This window comes from Anser brachyrhynchus, assembly GCF_964034855.1.
Source record: "Anser brachyrhynchus genome assembly, chromosome: 3".
NCBI classification, from domain to species: domain Eukaryota; kingdom Metazoa; phylum Chordata; class Aves; order Anseriformes; family Anatidae; genus Anser; species Anser brachyrhynchus.
Window position 1 is genome coordinate 74,884,649 of NC_137696.1, and position 25,536 is coordinate 74,910,184.

Consider the following 25,536-nt stretch of genomic DNA (forward strand, 5'->3'; position numbering starts at 1 on the left):
CCCGGGGCGGCTCCGCGCATGCGCCGAGGGGGCTCCGCTGAGGGGCGGGAGCAAGCCCCGCAGCCCGCTCCCTCCCGCCGGCGGGCCGTACCATTGCGCGGGGGGAGAACGGGGAAAGCTCTTCCTCCCTGAGCCCGCTGGCGAGGTCTCCGCGCTGCTTCTTCCCTTAATTACGCGTGAAAAACAGTGACAAAGGCGGTGGGAAGCAGGCGAGCGCCGCCGCTCGCTCTTCCGCCCCCTCTCCGCCTTCTCCTCTCCACCTCCTCCCCCGGCAGCAGCGGAGTGGGCGCGGCCCGCTCACCCCCCCCCGCGCTGCCGATGGTGGGGTCCGCCCGCAGCCAGGCGTCGCGAGTTCCCGCTCTCCCGCCCCCTCCCTCCTCCTCCTCCTCCCTCTCCCTCCTCCCTCCCTCGGTGCCGGCTCGGCGCTCGCCTCGGCCTCCCGCTCCCTCCCCCTGCCCCGGCTGGGCCCCGGCGCGGCGGCCCTATGGCGTACAGTCAGGGCGGCGGCAAGAAGAAAGTCTGCTACTACTACGACGGTGAGCGAGGGGGCCTGCGGGGAGGGAGCGGGGCAGCGCCGTTAGCCGCCGTTAGCCGCCGTTAGCCGCCGTTAACCGCCGCGCCGGGCGCCGTCCCCCGCCATTACGGGCGCCCCCTGCCCCCCCGTAGCCCTCCGAGGGGCCGAGGTCCCGTCCACCTGCAGCCGTCGGCCCGGCCGAGCCCCGGGGATCGCTGAGGGGAAGGGAAGGGGGGAAGCGGGGTGGGAGCCGGGAGGCCGCCGGGCTACCGGAGGTGAGCGCGGTGTTTATTGTTATACCCCGCCGCCCCCCCCCCCAAAATGAGAAGGGGGAAAAAAAAAAAAGGCTGGGGGGGGGGGGAGAGAGAAAAGTTGGGACACTCCCCTTCATCCGCTAACCGTGAGGGCGGTGGAGTCGCTGCCGCGTCTGGCTCCTCCCCCGCAAAAAAAAAAAAGAAAAGGGGGGGGGTGAGAAAGAAAAAAGAAAAGAGCCGAGGCCATGCGTAGGGTCGGCACCTGGTGGCTCCTGCGGCCCAGGCCTTCCCCTGGCTCGCACGGAGAGCTGGGGGCTGTGGGGGGGGCGAGGGGCTCCCTGCCGGCGGAGCGCAGCGCTGCGGCTGCGGGCTGGTAGCTGCGGGCCCCAGGTGCTCGCAGCCCCTCCCGGGGTGCTCGCTTCCTTCTGGGGGGGGCCGCAGAGACTGGGGGGTTGCACCGTCGGTGGCAGGGGAGAAGTGCGTAAAGCTCGTACTTGGCTTCGGATGTGTGCAGCAACTTGGTGGTGGTGCTGGCCGCGGCAGGGAGAACTTTTCGTTTTGTTCTGTTGACTTTGCGTTTCTTTTTCCTTCTTGTTTTTTTTTTTTTTTTCCTACCCAGAAGGTAAACTCGGTGGTCAGTTCGCTTACAGATCAGATCTTTAAAATTGCCTCCAGTTGTAACGATTCTTTAAGTTGGTGGATGAGGTTGGTGCCCTCGTACTGAGGGAACAGAGACTGAGGCTGTTTTGCCTCCACGTTTTGTTGGTTTCACCGTTCTGGAGACGAAGAGGAATGAACTAAACCCACTAAGCTATCAAAGGTGCCTGCTGCTGCAGCAAATCCGCCATTCTTTAGAAATGGCAGATCTTGTGGGGCCTGTCTTGGTCTTTCACCACACTAAAGGAGGCAGAGTGGTGGTTGCCGCCCCCTTCTCTTTGTTGCTGGCTCTGGTTCTTTGTTCAGCCTAAAGGGGAAAGGAGGCCCCTGTTAGGGATAATTTTGGTGAGGCTGGGATCTTACTACCAGGCAAGAGGAATCAGTTCTTGCCTTGTAGAAAGGAAGGCTGTAGCAATAGATGCAAACCTTTCTGTTTGCAAATGTTTGCATGTTTTTTTTATTAAGCATTATTTTTTTTGTCAGGTGCTTATACTTTACTAGGCATAGATATCTGTAGTTTTGCTGTTATTCCTGGATCTTGATTCTTGGTACTAGTGTCAGGATCCCTAAAACAGCTAGGAAAGAGGTAGAAGAAAGTAGGGAAGAGAAATTTTGAGGTGGCAGTGTAATGGTGACTTACAAGCAGTTGTAGCTAATATCTGGCTTAAATATCTAGACTACAACATGTGCAATTAAAAATAACGTAGAGAAAGGAGGAGTATCTGTTGTAAAAGTCATTATAAAATGATTTTCTCTGTAACAAATGAACAGCATTGCAACGTTTTTGGTGTCCTCTTATTTTTATTTATTTATTTATTTCTAAAGCCAACAGTTGTTTTAAACTTCTTTTGGAAGTTCAGTTGTTAGCAGAGCTTCTAGAGTTAATATCTGCTGTAAATATTTCCAATGCTAATTTGTGGTTCATCTGGTAATTCTTAGTATTTTGTAACATGTTGAACCAGCAAAGCCTTGAATCAAAGTGGGGGGGGTGTTCAAAGTCTTAAATAACCCAAACCCAAAAAGTACAAGTACTGCAAGTGCACAACTGAGGTAGCAAAATATCTCTAAGGATGTCCTCACAGAAGTAAACGACCATTTTTTTTATCATAATTGTCCTTCCACACAGCCTTTCATTTTTTTTCTTTAAAAATAAACAACAAAAAGTGTTGAAGAGTACTAGAAGCATATGTGCGTATTTTTTTAAGATGCAATAAATTTCTACGTGATTTTTGTGGTAACTCAGTATGTCATTTAGAGTTGCTTTTTCAAATTAGCCTGTCACTCAGCAAGTCTTGATGAGTGTGTTGCTGTTAACTTTTGTTGTTAATTAACAGTTTTAACAGCCTGCAGTCTGTACCTGCAACCAGTAAGCTTGTGGAAGAAGGAGTTCGATTTCATTTTCTATAGCTTGTTTGTAACAGCTACATCCTGTTCGCAGAGTTTGTTGTTCATGATCATGCTTGTCAGGAATTTCATTAAATTTGATGCAGTATATCATGGGAAAATGTGCAAACTAAGGTATTTTAGTTCTCTTGTCTAAAATATTTTGAGCAAATGTTTCTAGGCACCTTAATATTTGTCATCATAACGTAGTGAAGTCTGTTGCTCACATCACCAAGAACCGTCCTAGATACGGAAGGATATTGTAGTCCTTTCTTTACATGTGTCTTCAAGTCATTGCCATGGTCTTGAAGCGTGTGGCTCAGATGGTTCAGTGGTCAGTTTCAAAACAGGTAGGTGGCGTACCATTGCCCACAGCAACAGGCAGGACCTGGGATGGTCTTTCCAACTCTGTGTCCCGTACAGCAGAGCACAGTTCTGTGGAATTACAGCAGCTAGCTCAGTTACAGTTAATAAGTGGGTTTGTTCAGTGCCACTGCACTAGCAGTATTGTTTAGATTACTTGTCTTGCATAATTCAATGTGGGTGTTCAAAAGGCTCAACCTTTGTGAAAAATTACAGAGATCTGCATTAGAATCTGGTTGGTTCCACCCATAAAGATGAGACTAAACCTGTATTAATAGCACAGTAGGCTAGTATATTCAGACAGCATTTAAGTACATTAGTACTTTGTGTTTAAGCTGTTTATCTGCAGATGTAAACCCTAACCGAAGAGTATTTCACTGAAATTTGCTGATGATTTGCACTGTGGTTTCTAAAACTGCAGTGGTTCCCAACTTCTGCTCAGGGCTCAAAAGTCAGAACTTTACCTGCTTAATTTTAAAAAACAGAACAAAAAAACCTTCAAGTCCTTGTATGCTAATGTAGTAGTTTTAGGTCTATTTAAATAGCTTTTTGTTGGATTGATCAGGCACCAATGATTCCTTTCTAGATTCATCTTTATCGTTTCACCCCTTCATACTGTAGAGTTCAACCCAAATATAACTAATACCTCTGTTAAGATTTTTTCATGTTATTTCCACAAAGTGTAGTAGTGGTTGGGTTTCTGTCCTTAAAATGGTTCTGAAATACCTTGTGATTTCATGGTAACTGTATTTAAAATGAGCAGTTACGATTGGTGTACATAACAAATTATCTTAGTAACTAAAGTTACAAAATGAAATAGTACGTAAATGTCATATCTCCCATCCTCCTTCAGGCTGTTAAGACTGTTTTGTAATCAGTTAATTTAAAGGTGTCACTTCTCTATAAATCTTACTAAGAGGAGACAGTCTCACATGCGTTTCTGGGGACATAGCTGCTTTCCTTACTTTGTTGTTAGTCTGTCAAATGTAACTGAAGTTCCTTTAGGGCATGTAGCATCTTGTATTTTTCTGCTATAGAATACTGAACATCTACAGACCTTGCTGAGCTCTCTGGTAGAGATGTGAGGGTCCAACACTTAACGTTCAACGAAAGAATCGTGGATTTGTTTTAATTTGATAGCTCTACTCAGAATTTAGTGGTGTAGCTTCTCTGAATTGATGAGTTATTAGTGTATTGTTAGCATATTTGAACCCAAGGTGTGACAGCTTGCATAAAAAGTTAATTTTCAGTTAGGTCTTCTGGTCATCTGTTGGTATCACAGTTTGCATCACATAGTGAACAATAAGTTGGTGCTAGCATTGTATTGGCACTTGATTTGTCTCCTTCCAGAAGACTCAACGTTTCAGAAATTATATCGTTACTTCTCAGTAGCTGATGTTTTTACTGGTATACAACAGTCAGTTGGAGTCTTTGAAACCTTGTTGTGGAGGATTAATAGATGTGTCGACTTTCTGCGTGTGCTACTTTGCATTTTTTCCCCTCTGCTTCCTGTTTCACTCATGTTGTGTTTTTTTTTTGCACTTAACCGTGTACATCCTCACTGGTGAGTGATGTGTGTTATGAGTATGCTCATAACACTTCTGTATTTTTACCCTTGTATTGACAACTTTGGCATCAAGTACTCTTGTGCTATCCGCAATAGTAGTCTTGCATACTTGGCTCTGCTGTATTCACTTCTCTCATATATATATATATATATATATATTATATGCATACTCTCAGTCTGGTACGAAGTGCAGAGCTTTCTAGTTCCATCAGTGGGGAGGTATTGCCCTGCCCCACACACAGTGGATCTTGGTACCCCTTGCTTTTCTTCCCAAAGCACTCTAGTAAGTCTGTGGTTGATGTTAAGCATATGAAGAAGAGATGCACAGGTTTCAGGATCAGTGGATGAAGAAGTTTCAGGAGGGGCACCTTCTCCTTAATGGATTGAAGGAGAAACTTCTGAGCAGACCTTTGCCTTCCACAGGATGGTGTCTCCAAGACTCTGGTGATATAGGCTGCAAATCAAGGCGGCAATGCAGAAAGAGGAGACCTATTCCTTACCCCAACCCACCCCTGAGAACATGTATGTCATAACAGCCCCTTGAAACTCAATGGGCTTTTTGTCCATACATTTGATTATTTTTCTTTCAAGAGGCTAATGCCCAAACCCTCCTTTGCTGGTAATGCTAATAACTGAAAAGATGCAAATGGTATTGCTGGTTGCTGAAGTGTATTATATTAATATCTATTGTTAATCTTTATAGCTGACCTCTAATGTGAAAGGATTGATATGCTTCTTCCAGCTACTCACCAACAGATCTTCTCTTTTATCAGATAAGCTCCCATTAAATTTGCCAAATTGCCAATACTTTTAAAAGTTTGTCTTCCTCGTTTAAAAAGAATTATGTTTAATTTATTGATGACTGATTGTTTTGTTGTTGGTTTTTAAGAATGCTTTCTGCACCGTATGGTGTGGTTTAATTTTGAATGTATAATTGATGCTCTTACCAAAGAATGTGTCCCAAATATACTTGGGAAATGGGTAAGAGTGCCTTCTTTTATGTAAGGGAAAGTCTCACCTTTTCCAGAAGATAGGAAATCATTTCTAATTATCCATTAACATTTTGAGTAAAATGTCAATGATAATGACTATACATGGTGTGTAATTGAAACTGAAATGACCTGTTTAAAAAAATAAAAAGGTGCAACGTACATTCTTTGCCACAAATGTGTTTTGGAATGAAGTTTCTTCAAAAGTTTCATGTTATTTAAAGCCATTATTATGGAATTACTCATCTTAAATTTTTCAAAATTTTAAGCTTTTACTAGCTTAAAGCTTCATGAACCTGGGACTTAATGGTAACTTCATAAAAAAAGGTAGGGCTGGTAAACAGTCAGTTTCCATCTTACCGTCATTAGTTTCAAAGAGTTGTGGAAGTTCTTTCCTGAACCCCAAATATGTTATATATGCTGTTATATGGAATTTTATAAAATGTTAGGTGATGTTTTTGCAATGTGGGAGGTCGGAGTATCCTCTGTTTTAACCTTCTGCTCTTGACCTGCATGTGATGAAAGTGCAGGGTTGCTGTATCAGCAGGTCTTGGTAACTGACAAGAAAAGTGTTTTGTTTTTTTTAATCAAGAAGGTAAAACCACTAATCTTACCAGGAAATTTCCTCAAAATAGAAGATGTATTGCAAACAGCTGTTATGGAATTGGCAAGCTGAAAGCCCTTGACAACTAAGTATACCTTTCAGGCTTGTCCATGTTTCTAGAAACGTGTGGAGTACTGGTTCTATTTAAAATTGTTTGTGTCTTGGGAATGTTAGTATTTAAAGGAGAGGCAGGTGTGTTCTTACTATACACAAGCAAGGGGAGAACTTACTAGCCAGTGAAAGTAGCCATTCTTCTTTTCTTGGAAATGTGTTAAATTTATTATGATGATCATGTGTCTAGTCACTCTCCAATTTGACAGAGTTGGGTTCATTTGGATTACAAGACTCTGTAAAACTACTCTGGATCTCTAGCAGCAGGTGGCTCGGCAATGCTTACGTATGTGGTTACAGGAGTGGATTTAAAGCTAACTGCTGGAATGTAACTGTTAGGAGTAGCAATTCAGGGCAGGCTGAGGATGGTATTTTCTTAAAATCAGTTCTTGCAAAATAGTAGGTTTTACCACAGCCTCTTGTTGCGGTATGATGTCACTGTCATCAGTAGTTTTTGCTCCCCTCTTCATTCCAGTTCTCTCTCCCATTCTCCAGCTCCATCCCACTAGTTTCTTCGCTCTTGATTTTGAAACCTCTTGGATGCATCTTCACTCTCCCACTGCTGTCTGCTTTTAGTAAAGGTCTTAGTTTTGGCCTTTTTTTGGCCATCTGCTTCCCGCAAATAGCCTTTTATGGGCTGTTCGTTTTGCTCAAGGACTGTTTGAAATAGTGTTCCCTTTATCATCTCTTTCTGGAATCATCATTTATCTTCTGGGGATGATTCTTTTAGGTAGCAATGAAAAGTTGTTTTGTAATACAAATTCATTTGTGTGATATTGACAGGTGATATTGGAAACTATTACTATGGACAAGGACATCCAATGAAGCCTCATAGGATCCGAATGACCCACAACTTGCTGCTAAATTATGGCTTGTACAGAAAAATGGAAATTTACGTGAGTATAAGCAAAGCATTATACTGAAACATTTTCATTTTTTTATAAAGGCTTTAAGTACTTTCACAAAAACAAATGGAGAGAAGTGGAAGTGGAAATAGAAAATAATAGTGTATATAGAGCTGTCTTGCTTAAAAATGAAGCACTGTTTTATAACTGGTGTCGACTGCATATTGCTGTCCATCTCTGGAAGAAGTGAGATACAGCTTCACTAGAAACTTTTATGAAACTTTTTATTTTTATGATTGGGGGGTGGGGTTAGAGTAACCAAACAAGGAATTTAGCAGACTCTAGCAATCCTTGCATTATGCAAAACAGTACTACTGGCAGTTTCACTATTTCCCCAGTCAGAGTAGACTTGATTTCTTTTGGGTTGTCTGTTATAGTCAATTGTTAATCAGGGTACTGCTGCAAAAACAGTTATTAAAATAACTTGTTCTGTTATCAGCGACCCCACAAAGCAACTGCTGAGGAAATGACCAAGTACCATAGTGATGAATACATCAAATTTCTCCGATCAATAAGGCCTGACAATATGTCTGAGTACAGCAAGCAGATGCAGAGATGTAAGTGTCATATTAGGCTAAATGTGCATTTGTGTATGTGCTTTGGTGGTTAATGTTATTTAAAGCTAAATATTCACTGGTACAAAGGTAGAAACAGTAGCCTAATGATGTAGGTGGGTTGGAGAAATGCTGTAAGAGTAACATGCCTTTCTTTAGCTACACTACTTTGGGGGATTTTCTATTTAAAAGCAGCTATACTCACAAAAATGTTCTTTATTCTTATGAAAGAATTTACACGTGCCCCTGTTCAGAGTGTATGCTGGATACAGAATAATACTTTCTGTAGGCTTAGCGCACCATGTTAAACTTTAGTCGTTGGCTGTTTGCAAAAATGCCTTAAATACATTCTAATGTAAAATCTTTCTAAAGAAGAGTGGCTTATAGGGGAACAGGGAAGTAAAAATAAATGTGAAAATGTTCTCAGGTAAAGAAATAAAGTTGACTCATTCCTGTTAGAGGTGGTAAAAATTGGATTTTATTCAATTCTCACATTTTCCATTAATTTTTTGCTTGGATTTTAGAAATAAGCTCAAAGTACTATTAGAAATGCAGTATGACACTATCAATTTAAAAATGAAATATTCTTACCTTTTTGCAGTGCCTCTTTCTCAGCATATTATTTTTCCAAGCAGTTGTACTTTTCTTAATATGATGTTAATCAGCATGTCTTCCAAAACATAAAAAACAGTCTAATTTCTTGTTAATTCTTCATTAAAAAAAAAAAAGCTTCCTGTGGAAACAAAATAACTGAATTTAAACAGAACAGTGTGGAGTCATCTTAGATGATAAAGACCTTACCAACTGAGTTTGATTATTAGAAGTGTGGGCAAGCTGTTTGTGTGTTTCAATGTTTAAAATTTAACCTATCAAAAAAAGAAATGGTCGTTGAAATGCAAAATGTGTTACGCATCTGTATACATCATCCATGCTTGTAGCAATACTGTCGGAATGATGTTTTTGAAAAGTAATGCATTTCTTACACAGTTAACGTTGGAGAAGATTGTCCTGTGTTTGATGGCCTGTTTGAGTTTTGTCAGCTATCAACTGGAGGCTCTGTTGGTAAGTATGGGTTGTTTGCCAGATGTTTTGTAGCTTTACTACGTTTATGTCAGCAACTTAAAACTTTGATAGTATATTAAAACCTGGAGCAGATACGAGTTTGTTTTATATAGAAATATGCAGATCAATAGTTGTTCTGTCTGATATTTGACAATCTGTATCTCAGTATTGGTAAATGATTAGATCTATGATTAACTGTGAGATTTAATCATATTAAAAAAAGAAACCATTTCCTGTGACAGATTTAAAGGCTTTCAGATGTTTCTGACTGCATTTCCTTTCAATTTTGTGTGTCTTTTTACAGCTGGGGCGGTAAAATTGAACAGACAACAGACAGACATGGCTGTTAACTGGGCTGGAGGTCTTCACCATGCTAAGAAGTCAGAGGCATCTGGTTTCTGTTATGTTAATGATATCGTGCTTGCCATCCTAGAGTTACTGAAGTAAGTTTATGATGAGGAATAAAGATAAAATTATAGTGTCAAATTTGAGTATTTAAATGTTTGAAGATGTGGGTTGTGATATCATTATTTTTCATAGCCTATGGTGAACTTGTACAATGTCAATTGAGAAAACTCCAAACTCTGTCCATTTTGGCTCCAGTGAGAAGCCTAAACTAAAATACAGCAAGCTGAAAAGATAGCTATTTGGAGATAGTTTTGAAACATATACTTAGAAGTACTTTACACAGAAGATAGTGAACTTCTAGATCTTGCTAGTACAGGAATGAGACAGAACAACAACAGATTAAAAAGAAAAAGAAGACATAATTGTGGACAAGAGTTCTGTAAATGAAAGTTAAAGAACCAAGAAGCAGTCCATTCTCTAAAACACCATATGCTGTAATTGTAGATGGCAAGGAAGTACTAGGGTAGCAGATCTCAGAAAAAGGATAGGCTTGCTTAGTCTCTAAAAGTTACCTTCTGTTTCTACTCATGGGGATATTGGGCCAGATGATTACTGGCCTGACCCTTTAGGGTAGTCATTATGCACTTAAATGTCACATATAGTGCTTGTAATTGTATACCTATTTGATTTTTCAATGTCTGTTTGTTTCTTATGTTACAAGCCATTTTTACTAAACCAAACAAAAATATTCAAGGAAGATCATACGCTGAGCTTCCTTGGGTTGTTACATGAGTTAATGTGGCTATTAACGAAACAATGAAATAACAGCTGTGCTGCTGTGGCTGCAAAATAAAAAATGGTGAGAGGAGTAATGAAAAAGCTATCATAAAATTACCTTCAAGCAGTAGTGCATCACTAAAATTTCAAGTCATTAATATTATTGTACTGTTTAATGGGACTATATCCCTTCTGATAACATAAATTTTATTTATTTTTTTAACAAAATATACTCTGGGCATCTGACTGCTTGGGAATGGAGCATCTGAGTCTGCTGGTGAGGGGGTGGGGGGAAATATCTGTAACCTGGAAGTGATTCCAAACACGGAAGAAATTGCTAAAGGCACACACACAAAAAAAATAAATATTAACTTACTACAACATTCCTTTTAATCTGCGTATATTCAGGTACGTCCCTACAGTCTAACAAAATCAGTGTAATTTTGTGTTCCACTCTTGTTTTTTTTTACCTTAACATATATGTGAAGGAAGGAAACTTTCAAATAGATGTGGGTTATATGGCCATGGGAAGAAGCTTTTTTTGAAATCTTTTCTGACATCTTATTAAGAGAAAAATCTTAGAATGCCTGAAATTATGGCTGCTCAGACTCAGTCTATAGCATTACGCAAAGCATGATGAAAATGTGTCTTCTGATGCTGACACTTTGTGCTTTACTCAACAGCATGGTATTTAAGGGATGTTTACTGTTGTTTCGAAAGCTCTCGGGCTTCAAACAACTGGTTTCTTTATCCCTCTCAAATAAAATGATCTGAAACTTGTATATAAGGAAATGTTAAGGAGTAACATAATTTAATGCTAATAGTAAGTGCAGTACAATTGGAACTAAGAACATAGAATATCCCAAGTTGGAAGGGACCTACAAGGATCACAGAGTCCAACTGTCCTTCACACAGGACCACCCAAAAATCAGACCATGTGTCTGAGAGTCTTGTCCAAACACTTCTTGAACTCCATCAGGCCCAGGGCTGTAACCACTGTCCAGGGGAGCCTCTTGGTGCAGAACCTTTCCCTAACCCCCAGCCTGACCCTCCCCTGTCCCAGCCCCGTGCCGTTCCCTCGGGTCCTGTCGCTGTCCCCAGAGAGCAGAGCTCAGCGCCTGCCCTTCTGCTCCCTTCATGAGGAAGCTGCAGGCCGCCATGAGGCTTCCCCTCAGTCTCCTCTTCTCTGGGATGACCAAACCAAGGGGCCTCAGCTTTTCCTCATAATCTTCTGTTCGAGACCCTTTACCATCTCTGTAGCACTCCCTTGGACAGTCTCTTATAGTTACGTCCTACTTATACTGTGATACCCAAAACTGCACACAGTACTTGAGTTGAAGCCACAGCAGAGCAGAGCGGGACAATCTCTTCCCTTAACTGGCTAGCAGTGCTCTGCTTGATGCACCCCAAGATATAGTTTGCTGTTTTGGCTGCAAGGGAGGGGCACACTGTTGACTCATACTCAACTTGCCACTGTCCAGAATCTGCGGATACCCTTCTGTGGGGCGGCTGTCTAACTTCTTATCCACTGTAATGAACATATAGCCAGGGGTTCTCATGTCCCTGGTGCAGAATCTGGTGCTTGCTCTTATTAAACTTCATAGTGTTGGTGACTGTCCAGCCTTCTAATTTGTCAAGATCTCTATGTGAGGCTTCTCTATCCTGAAAGGAGTCAGTGGCTCCTCCCAGTTCAGTATTGTCAGCAAGTTTACTTAGTATACCTTTGAGTCCTGCATCTAAGTCGTTTATGAAACTAGTAGAGAGAACATAACTATCTTTACAAGTTGCAGAGATGAAGAAGGCAAGTTGATGGAAAATAGGTATTAAAATAAAATTTTTTGTGGGCTTATCGGATGTGGATTATGCCTGCTCATAGTACTATGCTTCTTGGAAAATTCTGGAGAAACATCTAACATAAGGTGTTTTAGTGCAGAATATGTTTGCAATCATTGAGAAAGCAGATGAATTTGCCCCTTTCACGTGGTGTTTAACATACCTGAACAACAGAAAGTGGCGTGAACAGGAATACAAAGTGTAACTAATACTGAGTAGGACAACTCAGATGAACATTGAATACGTTACATACTTAATTGGTATGATTGGTACTTAATTGGTACTTGGTTTTGATTAAGATAAATGTATTTTCACCATTATCCAAACGGTACTGATAATTCTGAGTGGTTATGGTAACTTCAACCAAAATCATCAAAATTAATAATCTGGGATGTGAGTGTTCTTTGGATTGTTTTTTCTTTTGGTTATGTTTTTCCTCATTTAGGTATCAGTATATTACAAACGTAATGGATAATGGTGATTTCTCATGCATAATTTTCTTTCTAGGTATCACCAAAGAGTGTTGTATATTGATATTGATATCCATCATGGTGATGGTGTTGAAGAAGCATTTTATACCACAGATCGTGTCATGACAGTATCATTCCATAAGTATGGTGAATATTTTCCGGGCACAGGGGACCTTAGGGTAAGGTTGAACCTGAAATTTCATTAGGTGATAAATTCCCTCTTATCCACTTCCTTGTAGATACTGTTTTAGTACTAGGTTACAGTAATGATGTTCAGTAATAATATATACCAGTATATTTTCAGAAAATACATTAGTCTGGAGCGATAGGTTTGTTGAAGAACCTGGGGGGGGGGGGGAGGGAGGGAGGGAGGGGGGGAGTTACTGGGAAGTAAATTATTTGCTTCTATATTAGCTTAATCAACCCCTTGACTTTTAGATAAATTGCCTGGACAGACAATGTGCTATATTTGTAATTACAGTCTCTGCATTTCAGTTCTTCACATATAGTGGAAAGGGGTGGTTTAGAGACCACAAGTTTTAAAATCTTATTTCAAATCCTAGAACACCTTCATGCTGGAGCTTTAATAGTCACAAAGCTTCACTCGTAATGCGGAATTCACTGTTTTGTTTGCCTATTAATATAGTTGGTTGATTTTTTTGAAATGTTTCTTATGTTATAAAGTATGTTTTGAGTTTTCACAATGCTCACTGCTGAAGAAGTGTAGCATGCTCCACAGATGATTATTTACTAAGCGTTATGGCTAGCTTGATGTAGGGAACAATGGCCCATGAAGCATTATCATTTAATCTGCTGGAGAGAACCTCTGATAAACTGAGTTAAAACAAATTTACCTAGCATTTAGGGTTAATTTTAAGTAAGTTAGTTTTTCCTTGCATTAAACTAGCCCATTAGAACAGGAAGTTGTGCCAGTTTGCCACTTGAGAAAGTATTTCAGGTGTTAGGACTAATATATTCCTAGCTTCATACTTTTACGTTCAACCTTTCCTTATAACAGCACTCCAAGGATAAGTCAATAAACAGGTACTAGCAACTTTCTTACATTAGTTTGTGCATACAGTTAGTAGTTTTTAGGAAAGTTATTAAAAACTTCTAAAAAGTGGATCTACAACAGAACTGTGAGAATGTGTTAACTGTTTTCCTACTATCTTCACATTGATTCAAGTGTTGCAGGTGTGTGTTTATAGTAATATTCCCAGAATGTGTGCTGCACAGTGTGCTTATGATACCCAGAGGACACGGCAGTAAAAGAAAGTTGAGCTTTAAGTCAGTGGGGTGCTTTGTGTTCATTTCAGTTTGGTTGTTGGAGCTGAATGTTATTACGGTTGTTAGATTTCATTAAACTGCTTTCTAAATTGATTTAGGTAGTAATCAGATCAAGTGGTGTTCTTACGCATGTCATTTAACTTGACTGGCCACAAGGTGGTAGTGGTGCTTCAAACAAAAAGCAGATCAGACCAGGATGTTTATAATGACAAGCTGTTGTTGCTGAATTTGGCAAGATTTTTTTTTTTAAGGCTTTTAGATATCTTGGATTTTTAGAAACAGCACTTCCCGTTGACAGAGGAGTTTATGGATTCTTCACCTCACCACACCCAGGACAAAGAATTAAAAGATACACATTTGAAATAAAATAATATCATACGGGATACAAATCCCAGTGTTATTGGGATTTTTTTTAGCACAGTGTCAGTGACAAACAAGTACCTCAGGCATGGTAACTTTGTGTTGTAAGCTGCTAGCTAGTATTTTGAAATGAGCGTTGTCTGTATACAGACTTCAGCAGGATTTATTGCAATGATTGCATCCTCACAGGAGAAGAAAAAAATTAGCTTTTTTTTTTTCTTCTCCAGAGCATGCAAAGCTAATTGAGCTAAAGGAGACTAATTTTGTGGAAGGAGTAAATGTTCATTCTGGAGACCAGTATTATACTGGTTTCGTTTCTGCTCAGCTTGATCTGACTTAGCTGGTTATTTGCATCAATTTTAACAACCAAATCTTATCTTTGTTGTCAGTGGGCTCCACTTAGACTTGTTTCTGTAATTCTGGTTTGTTGATTAGTTTATGCTTTATGCTTATAATAACTTTATAATAAGTTTATGCTTATTCAATGCAGAAACAAATCATGCATGAATTGGTAATTCTCTGGTTGCAGATCTCTGTAAATCAGATACATTGATGGAGGTTGCATTCACATGTTCTAGTTAGCTGGGTTTATTTGTTTTTAGTGAAGGTGTTGTGCAGAACTTCCAGTGTCAGTTGTAAGTTATTTGACTTTCCACGTCTTAGATGTAGGTAAGACAAGATTTGTAGTACCTTTATGTCATAGGTCAGTAATGCTAGATGGAGGCATGGATTCTGTGGTGCAATTTAATTCATTAATGAATGGGACAACTGCCAATATGCTATGTTGTTTCTTTAGTGTTTATATCCAGTATAACTAATATCAGTTACAAAGAAACATCTATTGTGCAGCTCTAGCTGAAGAGCAGTTACTCTGTTTAATGGAAAATCATGTGCACATTCTTATTTCCTCTGTTTTAGATTAAGGTGGACTTAATCATTAATTTTGTATCTGGAAAGCAAGGTACTACTGTCACCTCAGAAGCACTGACATCTGAAGGCCTAGATGTAATTCTGGATTACTGTTACACTCCAAAGCAGTCAGAGATGTGTTTATCAGGGGGTCTTCAGTGTTGTTTGCAATACCGTGAAATGCTGTTATTCTGCTGCATTGGGCCACCCACCCCCCAATGGTGGTTACTGGAGGTGGTTCATTACTGTTGAATTTGATGCTAAAGAGGCTTTGTTCAGGAAGAAAAAGTCCGTGACCATTTCAATACTTATTGCTGAGAAATTTAGTATTTGTACTGCTGGGATACCCTATTAGGGAGTTGCAGTTTTTTCAAGGCCGTGGGGCCTCTTTCTACACGGTTGCTCTTTGATAATAGTTTACAACCCAACTAAACATGTTGGGTTTTGCTGTCTTCCCCGTTGTACCTTGATTAGTGGCAGCGAACTGCACTGTGTAAAATGGATCAGTTTCTGTCTTGTTTGGTGATGATTAAAGGGAGGAAATGGGAATGTGCGGCAAGCAAAGATATTCAGGGATTAAGCTGATTGTCAAAACGGAAGTGGAAAGATTCGGGGTTGATTCACTATTTATCTATTTGCAAAGACTTTTCTTTTAATGCGTTTGTTGTCCAGGAAAGCCAGTAAGATAAACTGCTGCAGTTTCTGCATTTACAACTAATGGAACTGAAAATAATCTGCAAGTTTGCTTTTTGTTTGTTTGTTTTCTTTTTGTTTAAAAAGGCTCCATTTCTTGAAGGGAACCTGTAATTGGCCTCTGATTTTTCTCTCTCATTTTTGCTCCAGCCAGTTCTTCATCCTATGTTTGGAGCAGAGAATAATTTCAAACATCCTGCCAAACCTAAATCTGATATATGGCATCAAAAACGTGTACCTCACCTTGCTCATCTCAGTTCTCTTGTTTGCTTTTGCTGAACTATTTTGACTGGGTTAAATTGATTTGTTTCAACTTTTTGTCTTAAGTATTTGAATTAAAAATCAAGTGTACTTCCTGCAAACTTGGTGTACAATTCTTACATCCCAAAATGATTGCATGGGAGAATGGGGATCAAGTAAGGTACTTTGCTTCCTCCGTCCCCCCAGTGGACATGACTAATGGAACAAAATAGTTAAACATACTTGTATAGGCTTTTTTTCATGATACCATTATATGTTTCTATACTTGTAATAAACCCTTTTTCATCTTTGCTTATAGGACATTGGTGCTGGAAAAGGCAAATACTATGCTGTCAACTTTCCAATGAGGGATGGTATAGATGATGAATCATATGGACAAATATTCAAACCAGTGAGTTTTTTTAAGCTTTTTGGAAGGATACTTATTTCATTTTGTGGATTTATTTTCAGAATATGAATTAACATCTTTGTGTTTTATACTGATTATAGATTATATCCAAAGTAATGGAGATGTATCAGCCCAGTGCTGTGGTATTACAGTGCGGAGCAGATTCATTGTCTGGTGACAGGCTGGGATGCTTTAATCTTACTGTTAAAGGTAAGCAGAAAATTGTGTGTTTGTAACTTCTTTGCTAAGAAAAACCTATGTTTTTCATACTATTTTTCAACAAATTTGCATGATGAAGGCTGGAGTCAGAAATCATTACTGTGATTAATCGCCTCTTTCTTTACTATACAGAGATGGCCAAAAGAAACACAGAAGTTGACTCTTTCTTTCTGTCCATCTAAAAAAGTTAAGAACCGTGGTTTTCCATGTTCTTTCTAGCCACTCAACTGATTCTCTTTCTTCTATGCGCAGGCTTTCCGTAGCTTTTAAGCAATGTCCTGAAATGACGGGCTGATAACAGTAGTCCTACTGCAACACTTACTGTGACAGGCAACTAACAAAGCTAGTGGGTCACTTAGTAGGACTACTAAATGTAAAAAAAAAAAATCTTGTTAGGCATAAAATAGGTGTTACTGAAATGAGAATACTGATTGCATTGTTAAACTGATACTGTTGTACATTTATATTGTTTTATACCAAGCCTTATGGTAACATTTATTTTTATTAACTTTTGTAGAATTAATTGATTTTTAATATTACTTACATTTCTATCCAAAGGCATGATTCTCAAAATTGGGATGAGGCATTAACTTAACAAACAAAGCAAATATTAATATTAATTATTTAAGTGATAAAATGCTAAATATGTGTTGAACTGTCACTAAGCTTTGAATCCACCCTGTTTGAATCATTGATTTTCTGGATTTTGTTTTTATTTTCTTAATGAGGCAATTAGAGTTTTGTAGGCAACAAATGCAGTACAGTATCTGTTGGGTCTTCAGTGTTTCAGGGTTCTTTTCTTGATTTGCACCAGGTGGCAAAGCTACTTCAGTTGCCCATACAGCTCAGATTTTTTTTCATCTTACATATCTTGGAAACCAAGAGAGCTGCTGCCTCCTACAGATGCCTTTCAGTATGCTGTATCTACCTGGACTGTGTACTGTCTTGGCACCAGTTCACTCTGTAAGCAAGACTTAGCAACCTCTAATACAGGTTCAAATTTAGAAGTAGAAAGGACCAAGTACTGATTTGCTTTTCTTCTTCCAACTTTGCTTTTAACTGGGAAATTGTCCCTAGATTTATCACTGTCTTTTCATAACTGATGTCAATTCAAAACATTCAAAGAGCATTTCAGAACTGCAGCAATAGGAGACCATCATACAAAGTCTCTGAAGACTGGGGTGGGTAATGTTCAATACATTATGTACAGTTCTTACATGTAGATCTTGACGTTTTGTGAGGTTGTGCTTAAATGTAGGGGGAGACAGTTCTGTTTTACTTGAATCAATTCAATTCTCAATAAGTATGACTGCATATGTCTGATTAAATAACTCTTTACATAGAAATTACATTTTTTCTTTAATAGGTATTTTGCATATGTTGTCAAACCTTTTTTCTTTGTGACAGGTCATGCTAAATGTGTGGAAGTTGTAAAGACTTTTAACTTGCCGTTGCTGATGTTAGGAGGAGGTGGATATACTATTCGCAACGTTGCTCGATGCTGGACGTATGAAACTGCTGTTGCCTTAGATTGTGAAATTCCTAATGGTAAATATTAATCCCCCAAATAATGTTTTATTAAGAAGTAATCATGGGAAGGTCTAAGTGAACAGATAGTAAATATTTCTATAACTAAGTGCAATACATCAGTTTAGAATAAACTATGTAGAAAGTTATTGTTAAGGTTTAGCCAATAACTTGAGTAGCATGTGCACTAAATAAACTTCAGGGTTTGGTGCTTTTTTATGCTTTAAAAGCTTTAAATGATTGCATCACTTCATCATCTGTGTGACTGAATATATACTCTTGTTTTGATCGTGACAGCACAGACCTATGTAAGTTGGGTACCACAGACATGGTGTTCATAAGAAATGATTGAGTATGCAAGTGTCCATTTTACGTAGTAAAACATAGCAGCGTCTTTATTGTCTTTGACTTAAAAGTAACTACGAAAGTATATTGACTTCAGCTCTTCATTTGTCTTGATTTTGGCTATGCAAGCTCTCCTAAGTTTTAAAATTGAAAGAGCAATAGTAGGCTACTTATAAAGACTTTAATAGTGAAGTAATTTCTCTGAGGAAGATCCCCAAAGCTCCTGTGCTCCCTTCATTTCTGGCCAGATATGCTTCTGGACATGTTTTTGGAACTTTTTCTATAAAATCAATGTTTGGACTGGTTTGTTGCATCGGTCATTGGCAGTTTTCATGTTGGACTGAAGCTTTTGCTGATAACCTCTTGATATACATGTATCTCTTGCTGGATTCATATTGTTTCCATCTGACTTCAGTGGAATGCTGCTGTCAGTGAGAAAATATGTAGATAACCCATTTCAAGATGTACATTTTACATCCTGTATTTCAATGTATATTCTACATCAACAAAAGGATTTGAAGAGATGCTATTTCCTTATCTTGGAACTTTTAAAATTCACGTGTCCCCGTCAATGGATAGATACATAGGATTTCTTATTTTTTTAATGTTCCTCTAAACTTTGTGGATCTTAGTCATCTTTAATCTGTTCTGAGAACGAACAGTGAATTTCTGAAGGTTGCAATAGCAAATCTTCCCATCTCCTTTCTAACAAGATCCCTTATCCTGGAATAGTTATAAATGAAGAAGCAAGACAAAGGGTACATTAAGAAGTGGGTTTTGGTATCTTACTTCTTAAATGTTCTGGCTTTTTGCTGTTTTTGTCTTGTTGCTTGGGAAAATACAGTCATATTTAATACAAAAATCTACTAATTTCCTAGTATGAAGTCTTCATCTAGTTCATTTTGGGAACTTAGATGTTCCAGTCAGGGGACAGGTTATCTGTGAAAATACCAGAAAGGTGTTGGGGCTGGAGAGGGACAGGACAGGTGTCTCTGAACTGCTGTACAAAAGTTAATGTGGATATTGAACTAGCTGTGATGTTCAACCTATTAATGCATATCACGTTTTACTAAAGGAATATTCTGACTTGTTCACATATACCTTTCAAACTGGACTAAGTTGACAGCTATAAATAATTATCAGTTATTTTCCTTATTCTCCAGAAGTAGCATTTTTAATTATACTATCAAATGTATTTAAACATTGTCCCAGCATGTTTTCTAACGTAATTACAGTTGCACGTTCTTTTTTGTACATGTTTTGCCAAAAAATGTTAAGTTCATGTATTGAGTAATTTAGAGGAAAAACACTAAGCAGCTTGAGCAGTACTTAGAACTATAATTGCTCACGTGAATACTTCAGATTTGGTAGTTCTCTAACTAAAATCGTGATGTAACTACTGTTGTATTTAAAATGTTTAAAATATGTCATAAATTGATCTTTTGTGTTTTGGTTTATAGAGTTGCCATACAATGATTACTTTGAGTATTTTGGACCAGACTTTAAGCTTCATATTAGTCCATCAAATATGACTAATCAGAATACACCAGAATATATGGAGAAGATCAAGTAAGTAGTGATTACTTATCTACCAAGTAGGTTGTATGAATCCCATTTCTCCAGAAGTTTTAATTTTTACACAGGTTTTAAAACTATGTACCTTTCTCCATTATACATTGAAAAAGTACTGAGCAGAAATGGCATTTTTCCCTTTTATCAGAAGAGGGACTTCAAATTAAAAGTCTGTGCCTATAACAGCATGTATGCTTATGAAATTCTATGAATATAAATATGAAAACTTGAGACCTACTTTGGATTTTTTTTTTTACTTCTTCCAGCAACTAAAGAGATGACTGTTTTACTTGGCTTACTGTTATAATTTTGTAGAAAGTTTATCCTGTCAGGAAAGAAACTGGTGTGCACTGATGATTGGGATTTCAAATTCTCAGCTCCCTTGTCTAAACATGAACTGATTGTCATTCTTTGTAGCTGTCAGCTGTAAAAATAAAAAAGTCACATGTGAGCTCAGACATCCAAAACCATGGAAAGATAGTGATATGTGCAAGCAATTGAGGGACTGTGGTTCAACAAGTCTACAAGGTTTGAGAAATGCTCACTGCCAAGCTATGGAGGGGGAGGTGTCTTCAGCTTTTGCCACTTCTGATATTTAGGTTATTTCTCACATAATGAAGGTTTGATTGTAAACTAATATTTTACTTAAGGGATGTAGTAATACAAACATACAATCAATTCTGTACTCAACTGATAAGAGAGAATTCGTTAACCTGAAGTACTTAGTTTACTATGGTTTGCCCCTGCTCTGAGTTTAAGAGGAAGAGCACCTCCTGTGTTTAATACACTGTTAATAAGGCACAGTAATACTTTTGGTTAGTAAAAATAGATGAATAAAGATGAAAAAGTGGCAACTGTATAAGTTTGTCAAATTGCAGAATTCACCAAAGCGGTTCAAACGCTAATTTTTGAAATGGTTGGTGTATAGACTGTTGTTCATAATGCAAATATATACATCACACATTAAAAATTAAAACCCTTTTGGTACGTACTTTGGGGGAGGGGAGACATACCTCTATTTTATTGATTTGATTCTATAAAATTTCTCTACAGTAAGAGTGTTCCAGCTGTTCATCTGCCAGGATGCTTGCTGTACGCTGAGTATTGTTGAGGGTTCATGGTGTGAGTAAGCTGCAAAAATGTGCTTGCTCTTTAACAATCCCAGGCCTCAGATTGTGCATTTTTTTCATAAAGAGATAACCTTACATCCTTGTGAGAGTACCCACAAGATGGCCAATGACCCATCATTTTAGAGGATCATCTTTCAGTTAGTTATATGCTTTTCCAGAGATCTAGCTTTTTAAGGGGTTTCAGTTTTGCCGGGTCATATGGTTTGAACAGAAAGAGAGACTGTAAGATTCCATAAAGCCCCAGTTACCATTTCTCTCTTCTAACTGTGCAAAGGGATACTGAGATAGTTGTTGCAAATTGATACTTATAACCTGCCATTCTTTTCTCTCAACCTGATTTCTTTGGAATGGTAGTTTCAAGTCCCAAGAGAAGTCCATTGTCCTTTCTGTTCCTGCACGTGGCTCTTCAGAGTGTGAGGTCCATTACATCAGGTGGCTTAGATGGGAAAGAACAACTTTCTGTTCTCTCTGGAATGTTCAAAAAGTAATCTTATCCAGATGGATCACTTTTGACCCTGATGTCATTGCTGCACACAGTTTGGAAGTCTTCATACTTTAAGTCTAAGTCTCTAGCTTTCTTCAGAGGCTAGTTTATTATCCAACTTGATACTCTAGCCTATTAAACAGAGTAATACTGTCACTGGGGTCCTCCCAGGTCAGAGGAACATGTACTGATCTAGTAGAGACTGAAGATTGAAGTTGATTGCAACATGTTTAAATAGTTCAAAGAAAATGATGAAAAGAAAACGGGATACTGATGATTTGTTAGGGATAGAAAGCTTTCTGAAAGAGTGAATTTAAAGCAAAGCAGGTTAACATTGGTGCAGATTTTCAGAATTAAATACAACATCCAAGGAAGTGCTACTTCTGCTTACTAATAACTTTCCTTGTCCCTTACTTGCAGGCAACGCTTGTTTGAAAACTTGCGCATGTTACCTCATGCACCTGGTGTACAGATGCAGGCCATTCCTGAAGATGCTGTTCATGAAGATAGTGGAGATGAGGATGGAGAAGATCCAGACAAACGCATTTCTAGTAAGAAACGTCATTACTCATAATAGGTTAAGTCCAAATAGTCATAGATTTAATTATTCAGAACCAGATTTAATTGTTCAAAACCTTAGTCCAGTAGTGCAGTACTGGAAGATTGGCAGTTGGAGAACTTTTTTCCCCAGAGTAAAAACACTTGCTGTTGGTTTGCCGGTTTATTTATTTATTTATTTATTTTATTTTACTCTTTTTAAACTGCATCTGTGCCCAAATATGAACCTGTTACAGGAGTCTAAAGAAGTGATTAAAGCTTTCAGGGTTTTGTATCTTAAGAAACAAGCTATTGTAAATCTAAAATAGATACTCTAGAAGTCTTGGATGAATTATAACTGAAGGATTTAGCCTCTTACTTTTGCTATTCATGAAGAAAGGAAAGTGAGATAATGTGTTTTCAAAAGTAAATTTGTCTAGTTGCTTTATTTATTGAGTGGGATAAGTTTTCTGCACTTGCAGAACTACCTTTTATTTTATTACTGTTATCTTTATATAGAAAACAAGTTGTTCTTGAGCTATAGCTCTGAGCTTCCTGCTACATTTAACCTTTTAAGAAAGTGATCGGAGTAATTCTATATTCTTTTATTGACACATTATCAGTTTTCTGAACTGTTGAAACCATATTTTTTCTACTGTGATTTAGTTTCCAGTATTTGAAATTCATTTGATGTGTTAAAATAATCCTCCAAATGTCTCTAAAGTTACTTTCAGAAGTCATTGTCTCCCAGAGTATATGCAAAGATGGTATTTTTATCCCTAACTTAGTTCATCAGTGTTAAATGGTTATAGTATATTTTTACTGGTTCTTCTTTTAGGTCTAGTCTATTGTAATCAGACTTCATGCAATTTTTTTTGTTTAATTAACTTCATAACTCTTGAATCCTAGTTCGAGCATCTGATAAACGCATAGCCTGTGACGAAGAGTTTTCAGATTCTGAAGATGAAGGGGAAGGTGGACGACGAAATGTTGCAGATCATAAAAAAGGAGCAAAGAAAGCCAGGATAGAAGAAGACAAAAAAGAGACAGAGGACAAAAAAGCAGGTAGGGTATCATTGTGATTTTATCCTATATTATAGAACTGCAAATGTCAGCTCTGTTAGGAGACAGATGCATTCTCAATTAACAGTTAAATAGATGTTGAAATTATTTTTTCCCAATAGTATTTAAAGCATCTCTTAAATTTCATCAGTTTAAGGGTGCAGCTGTTTGCACAGAAATAGTACTTTCAGTCAAGAATTATTGTTGCTTCCACACAAGCTTGAAGTTTTAAAGCCAGGGGGTTGTGTAGCTTAATGAAAACAGGGATAAAAAAGGTTGTCTTGCTTTATGTTAGACAAATAGTTCATTTCTGTTTGCTTTCGTAGAGTGAGCCAGCTAGTTTTCTGCAACAAAAGCTGGATAGGTTTCTGGGGACAGTGTATTCCAAGAGCTTTCTGACATTTCCAGGAAAAGGCTATATCTTAAGGCTAGAAGACAACCAATCCTATGATGCTCAGGGGCAAATCCAGACCTAATTACTGCATAATATTGTTACGGCCAGTTGAGAGAGACTTATCCTGAAGTATTTTGGATGGCTTGGCACTGTGCTCAGCTCATCCCCTTAGATGGATACGTTTAATACTGTAGGTCAATGTGTAACCAGTTGTTTTTTTCCCCAAAGTTACAGGTATATATATAAAAAGTATAACTTTGTCATTCTTTTTTTCTAAATCTTTAAAGTCTTCTTGCATCTTTTTGTATGTTTCAAATCATATAATTTTTATTTTTAGATGTTAAGGAGGAGGATAAATCCAAGGACAGCAGTGGTGAAAAGACGGACACCAAAGGGTAAACTCTAATGATGAATATCATCTTTTGAGAGCATTTAGTAATTTAAATTTTAAAATATTTTTAAAGTATTTGTTTACTTGTTTATTTTCATTCCGTCATAACGCTAAAGATTTTAGACTTGTAACAGTAGTAACTCAAAATGGCATTTCTAAAATAGTTAATCTAAAAAAAAAATTGCACAACTTAACAGTTTGTTTTTGCTTTTATGCAGAGCAAAATCAGAACAGCTCAGCAATCCTTGAACAAAAGATAGCCTCACATCAGTTGCAGAACATAATACTAGAATTGGAGAATACCTAAAAGAAGAAAAGTTTTCGTATTGAGAGAGACTGCTGATTTCATTTTGTACTATTTGGCATGGACCGTATTTATTTTCAAACGGCTTTGTTCTGGTTTTTGGCAAGTTGTATTGTGAGTTTTCTAATTATGAGGCAGAAATTCCTTTCTTCACCATGCTTTATGTAATAGTATTTAAAAATGGATGTGAGTTATTATGTTAAATGTCTAAACTGATCTATTAAAGTAATTTGCCTTTCCTGAGCTGATTTTACCTTTTTTGTAATTTTATCTTTATTAAAAAAAAATTGTACTTTGTTGTCTTTTGTCCATCATTAAATCCACTAGCTACTCAAGGGTAAATGTAAATCTGCTTATTTTATATGGAGTTTCTCTCTTATTAGTTTAAGTAGACAGCTGGTGAACATTCAAGTTGAACTGCACTGCTTTCATTTACTCCGTGCATTTCAATGGCTCCTGCCTTGGGTGCCAACAAATGTACTAGAATATGAATACATGAGGTTTGAACAAGATGAATAAATGAGTGAAGAGATGTTAGAATAACATGGTTATGTGAACTTGCATTTTAATATAGAAATTTAAAACTACAATCAGATGCTTTGTACTGTTCAAGAACCTTTCCCAACTATCAGAATCTACTCAAAAGACTGGTTCATTTGCTATTCATAAAACTTATAACTCATTCTGATTTTTTTTTCAGTCATGAGCATCATAAAACATTGTCCCTGTTAAAATGTTTATACTTTCTCCTTTTTTGGTCGATTGATTACTTGGTTCTGGTGCTTGAATTGAAATGGAGGCCTGAGTGCACGCATTCATTTTTTTTCCTCTCTGTCCACTGTAAGCTTTGTTTTCTAGATTTCAGAACAGTGAGCTCAGAAGCTTGCAGAGTTGCTTTTAATTTCCAGTGGTTCTTGGATTAGTTGCTGGTCATGTTGGGAGTGAAGGTTAAATGTGTGTGAATTAGTGGACTGAAGTGCGGTATTTAAGGAGAGAAAGTACTTTTTATGAATTAGATTATAGCTGTCAGTAGATTCTTTTTTGCAAGATTGAGAGCTTTACCCTGACAGCACTAGTGTGGTAGAATGCTTTTTTGTTTTCTTTGAGGATAGTTAAGGTACAAATGCTCTAAGATCGTGCGCTTGATAAATGGTGTATTTGCCTTTCTAACCTTACAGTTTCTCTCTAATCCTTCCCAGAATTGGATTAGATCACTTTTTTCTTAGTAATATTAGGTGAAACAGCTTTTTTTATCAACAGTAATTAAAGGCAGCCCCTCTGC

At 38.1% G+C, this 25,536-nt stretch overlaps 1 protein-coding gene across 2 annotated transcripts; it reads left to right on the forward strand.

Moving 5' to 3' along the window:
- The first annotated feature begins 287 nt into the window (after positions 1-287).
- Positions 288-24,546, forward strand: HDAC2 (histone deacetylase 2). Of its 2 annotated transcripts, none has more exons than XM_080586861.1 (14): positions 288-536; positions 7,226-7,338; positions 7,787-7,904; positions 8,889-8,963; positions 9,268-9,406; positions 12,429-12,570; positions 16,200-16,292; positions 16,391-16,499; positions 17,916-18,056; positions 19,841-19,949; positions 21,987-22,117; positions 23,013-23,168; positions 23,897-23,954; positions 24,169-24,546. In XM_080586861.1, the coding sequence occupies exons 1-14, from the start codon at positions 485-487 to the stop codon at positions 24,197-24,199; spliced, it is 1,467 nt and encodes a 488-aa protein (XP_080442987.1). In that variant the 5' UTR covers positions 288-484; the 3' UTR covers positions 24,200-24,546. The 2 variants fall into 2 exon arrangements, with proteins under 2 accessions (XP_080442987.1, XP_080442988.1); XM_080586862.1 differs by lacking the exon at positions 288-536 and adding an exon at positions 1,125-1,245.
- Positions 24,547-25,536: the final 990 nt, after the last annotated feature.

What these genes read in the sequence shown, in the direction of transcription:
- HDAC2 (XM_080586861.1), top strand. Translation starts at nt 485, where the DNA reads ATGGCGTACAGTCAGGGCGGCGGCAAGAAGAAAGTCTGCTACTACTAC. An exon ending in ACAGAAAAATGGAAATTTAC is followed by an intron (nt 7,339 to 7,786) that starts GTGAGTATAAGC and finishes TTCTGTTATCAG; the next exon opens with CGACCCCACAAAGCAACTGC. An exon ending in TCCAGACAAACGCATTTCTA is followed by an intron (nt 22,118 to 23,012) that starts GTAAGAAACGTC and finishes CTTGAATCCTAG; the next exon opens with TTCGAGCATCTGATAAACGC.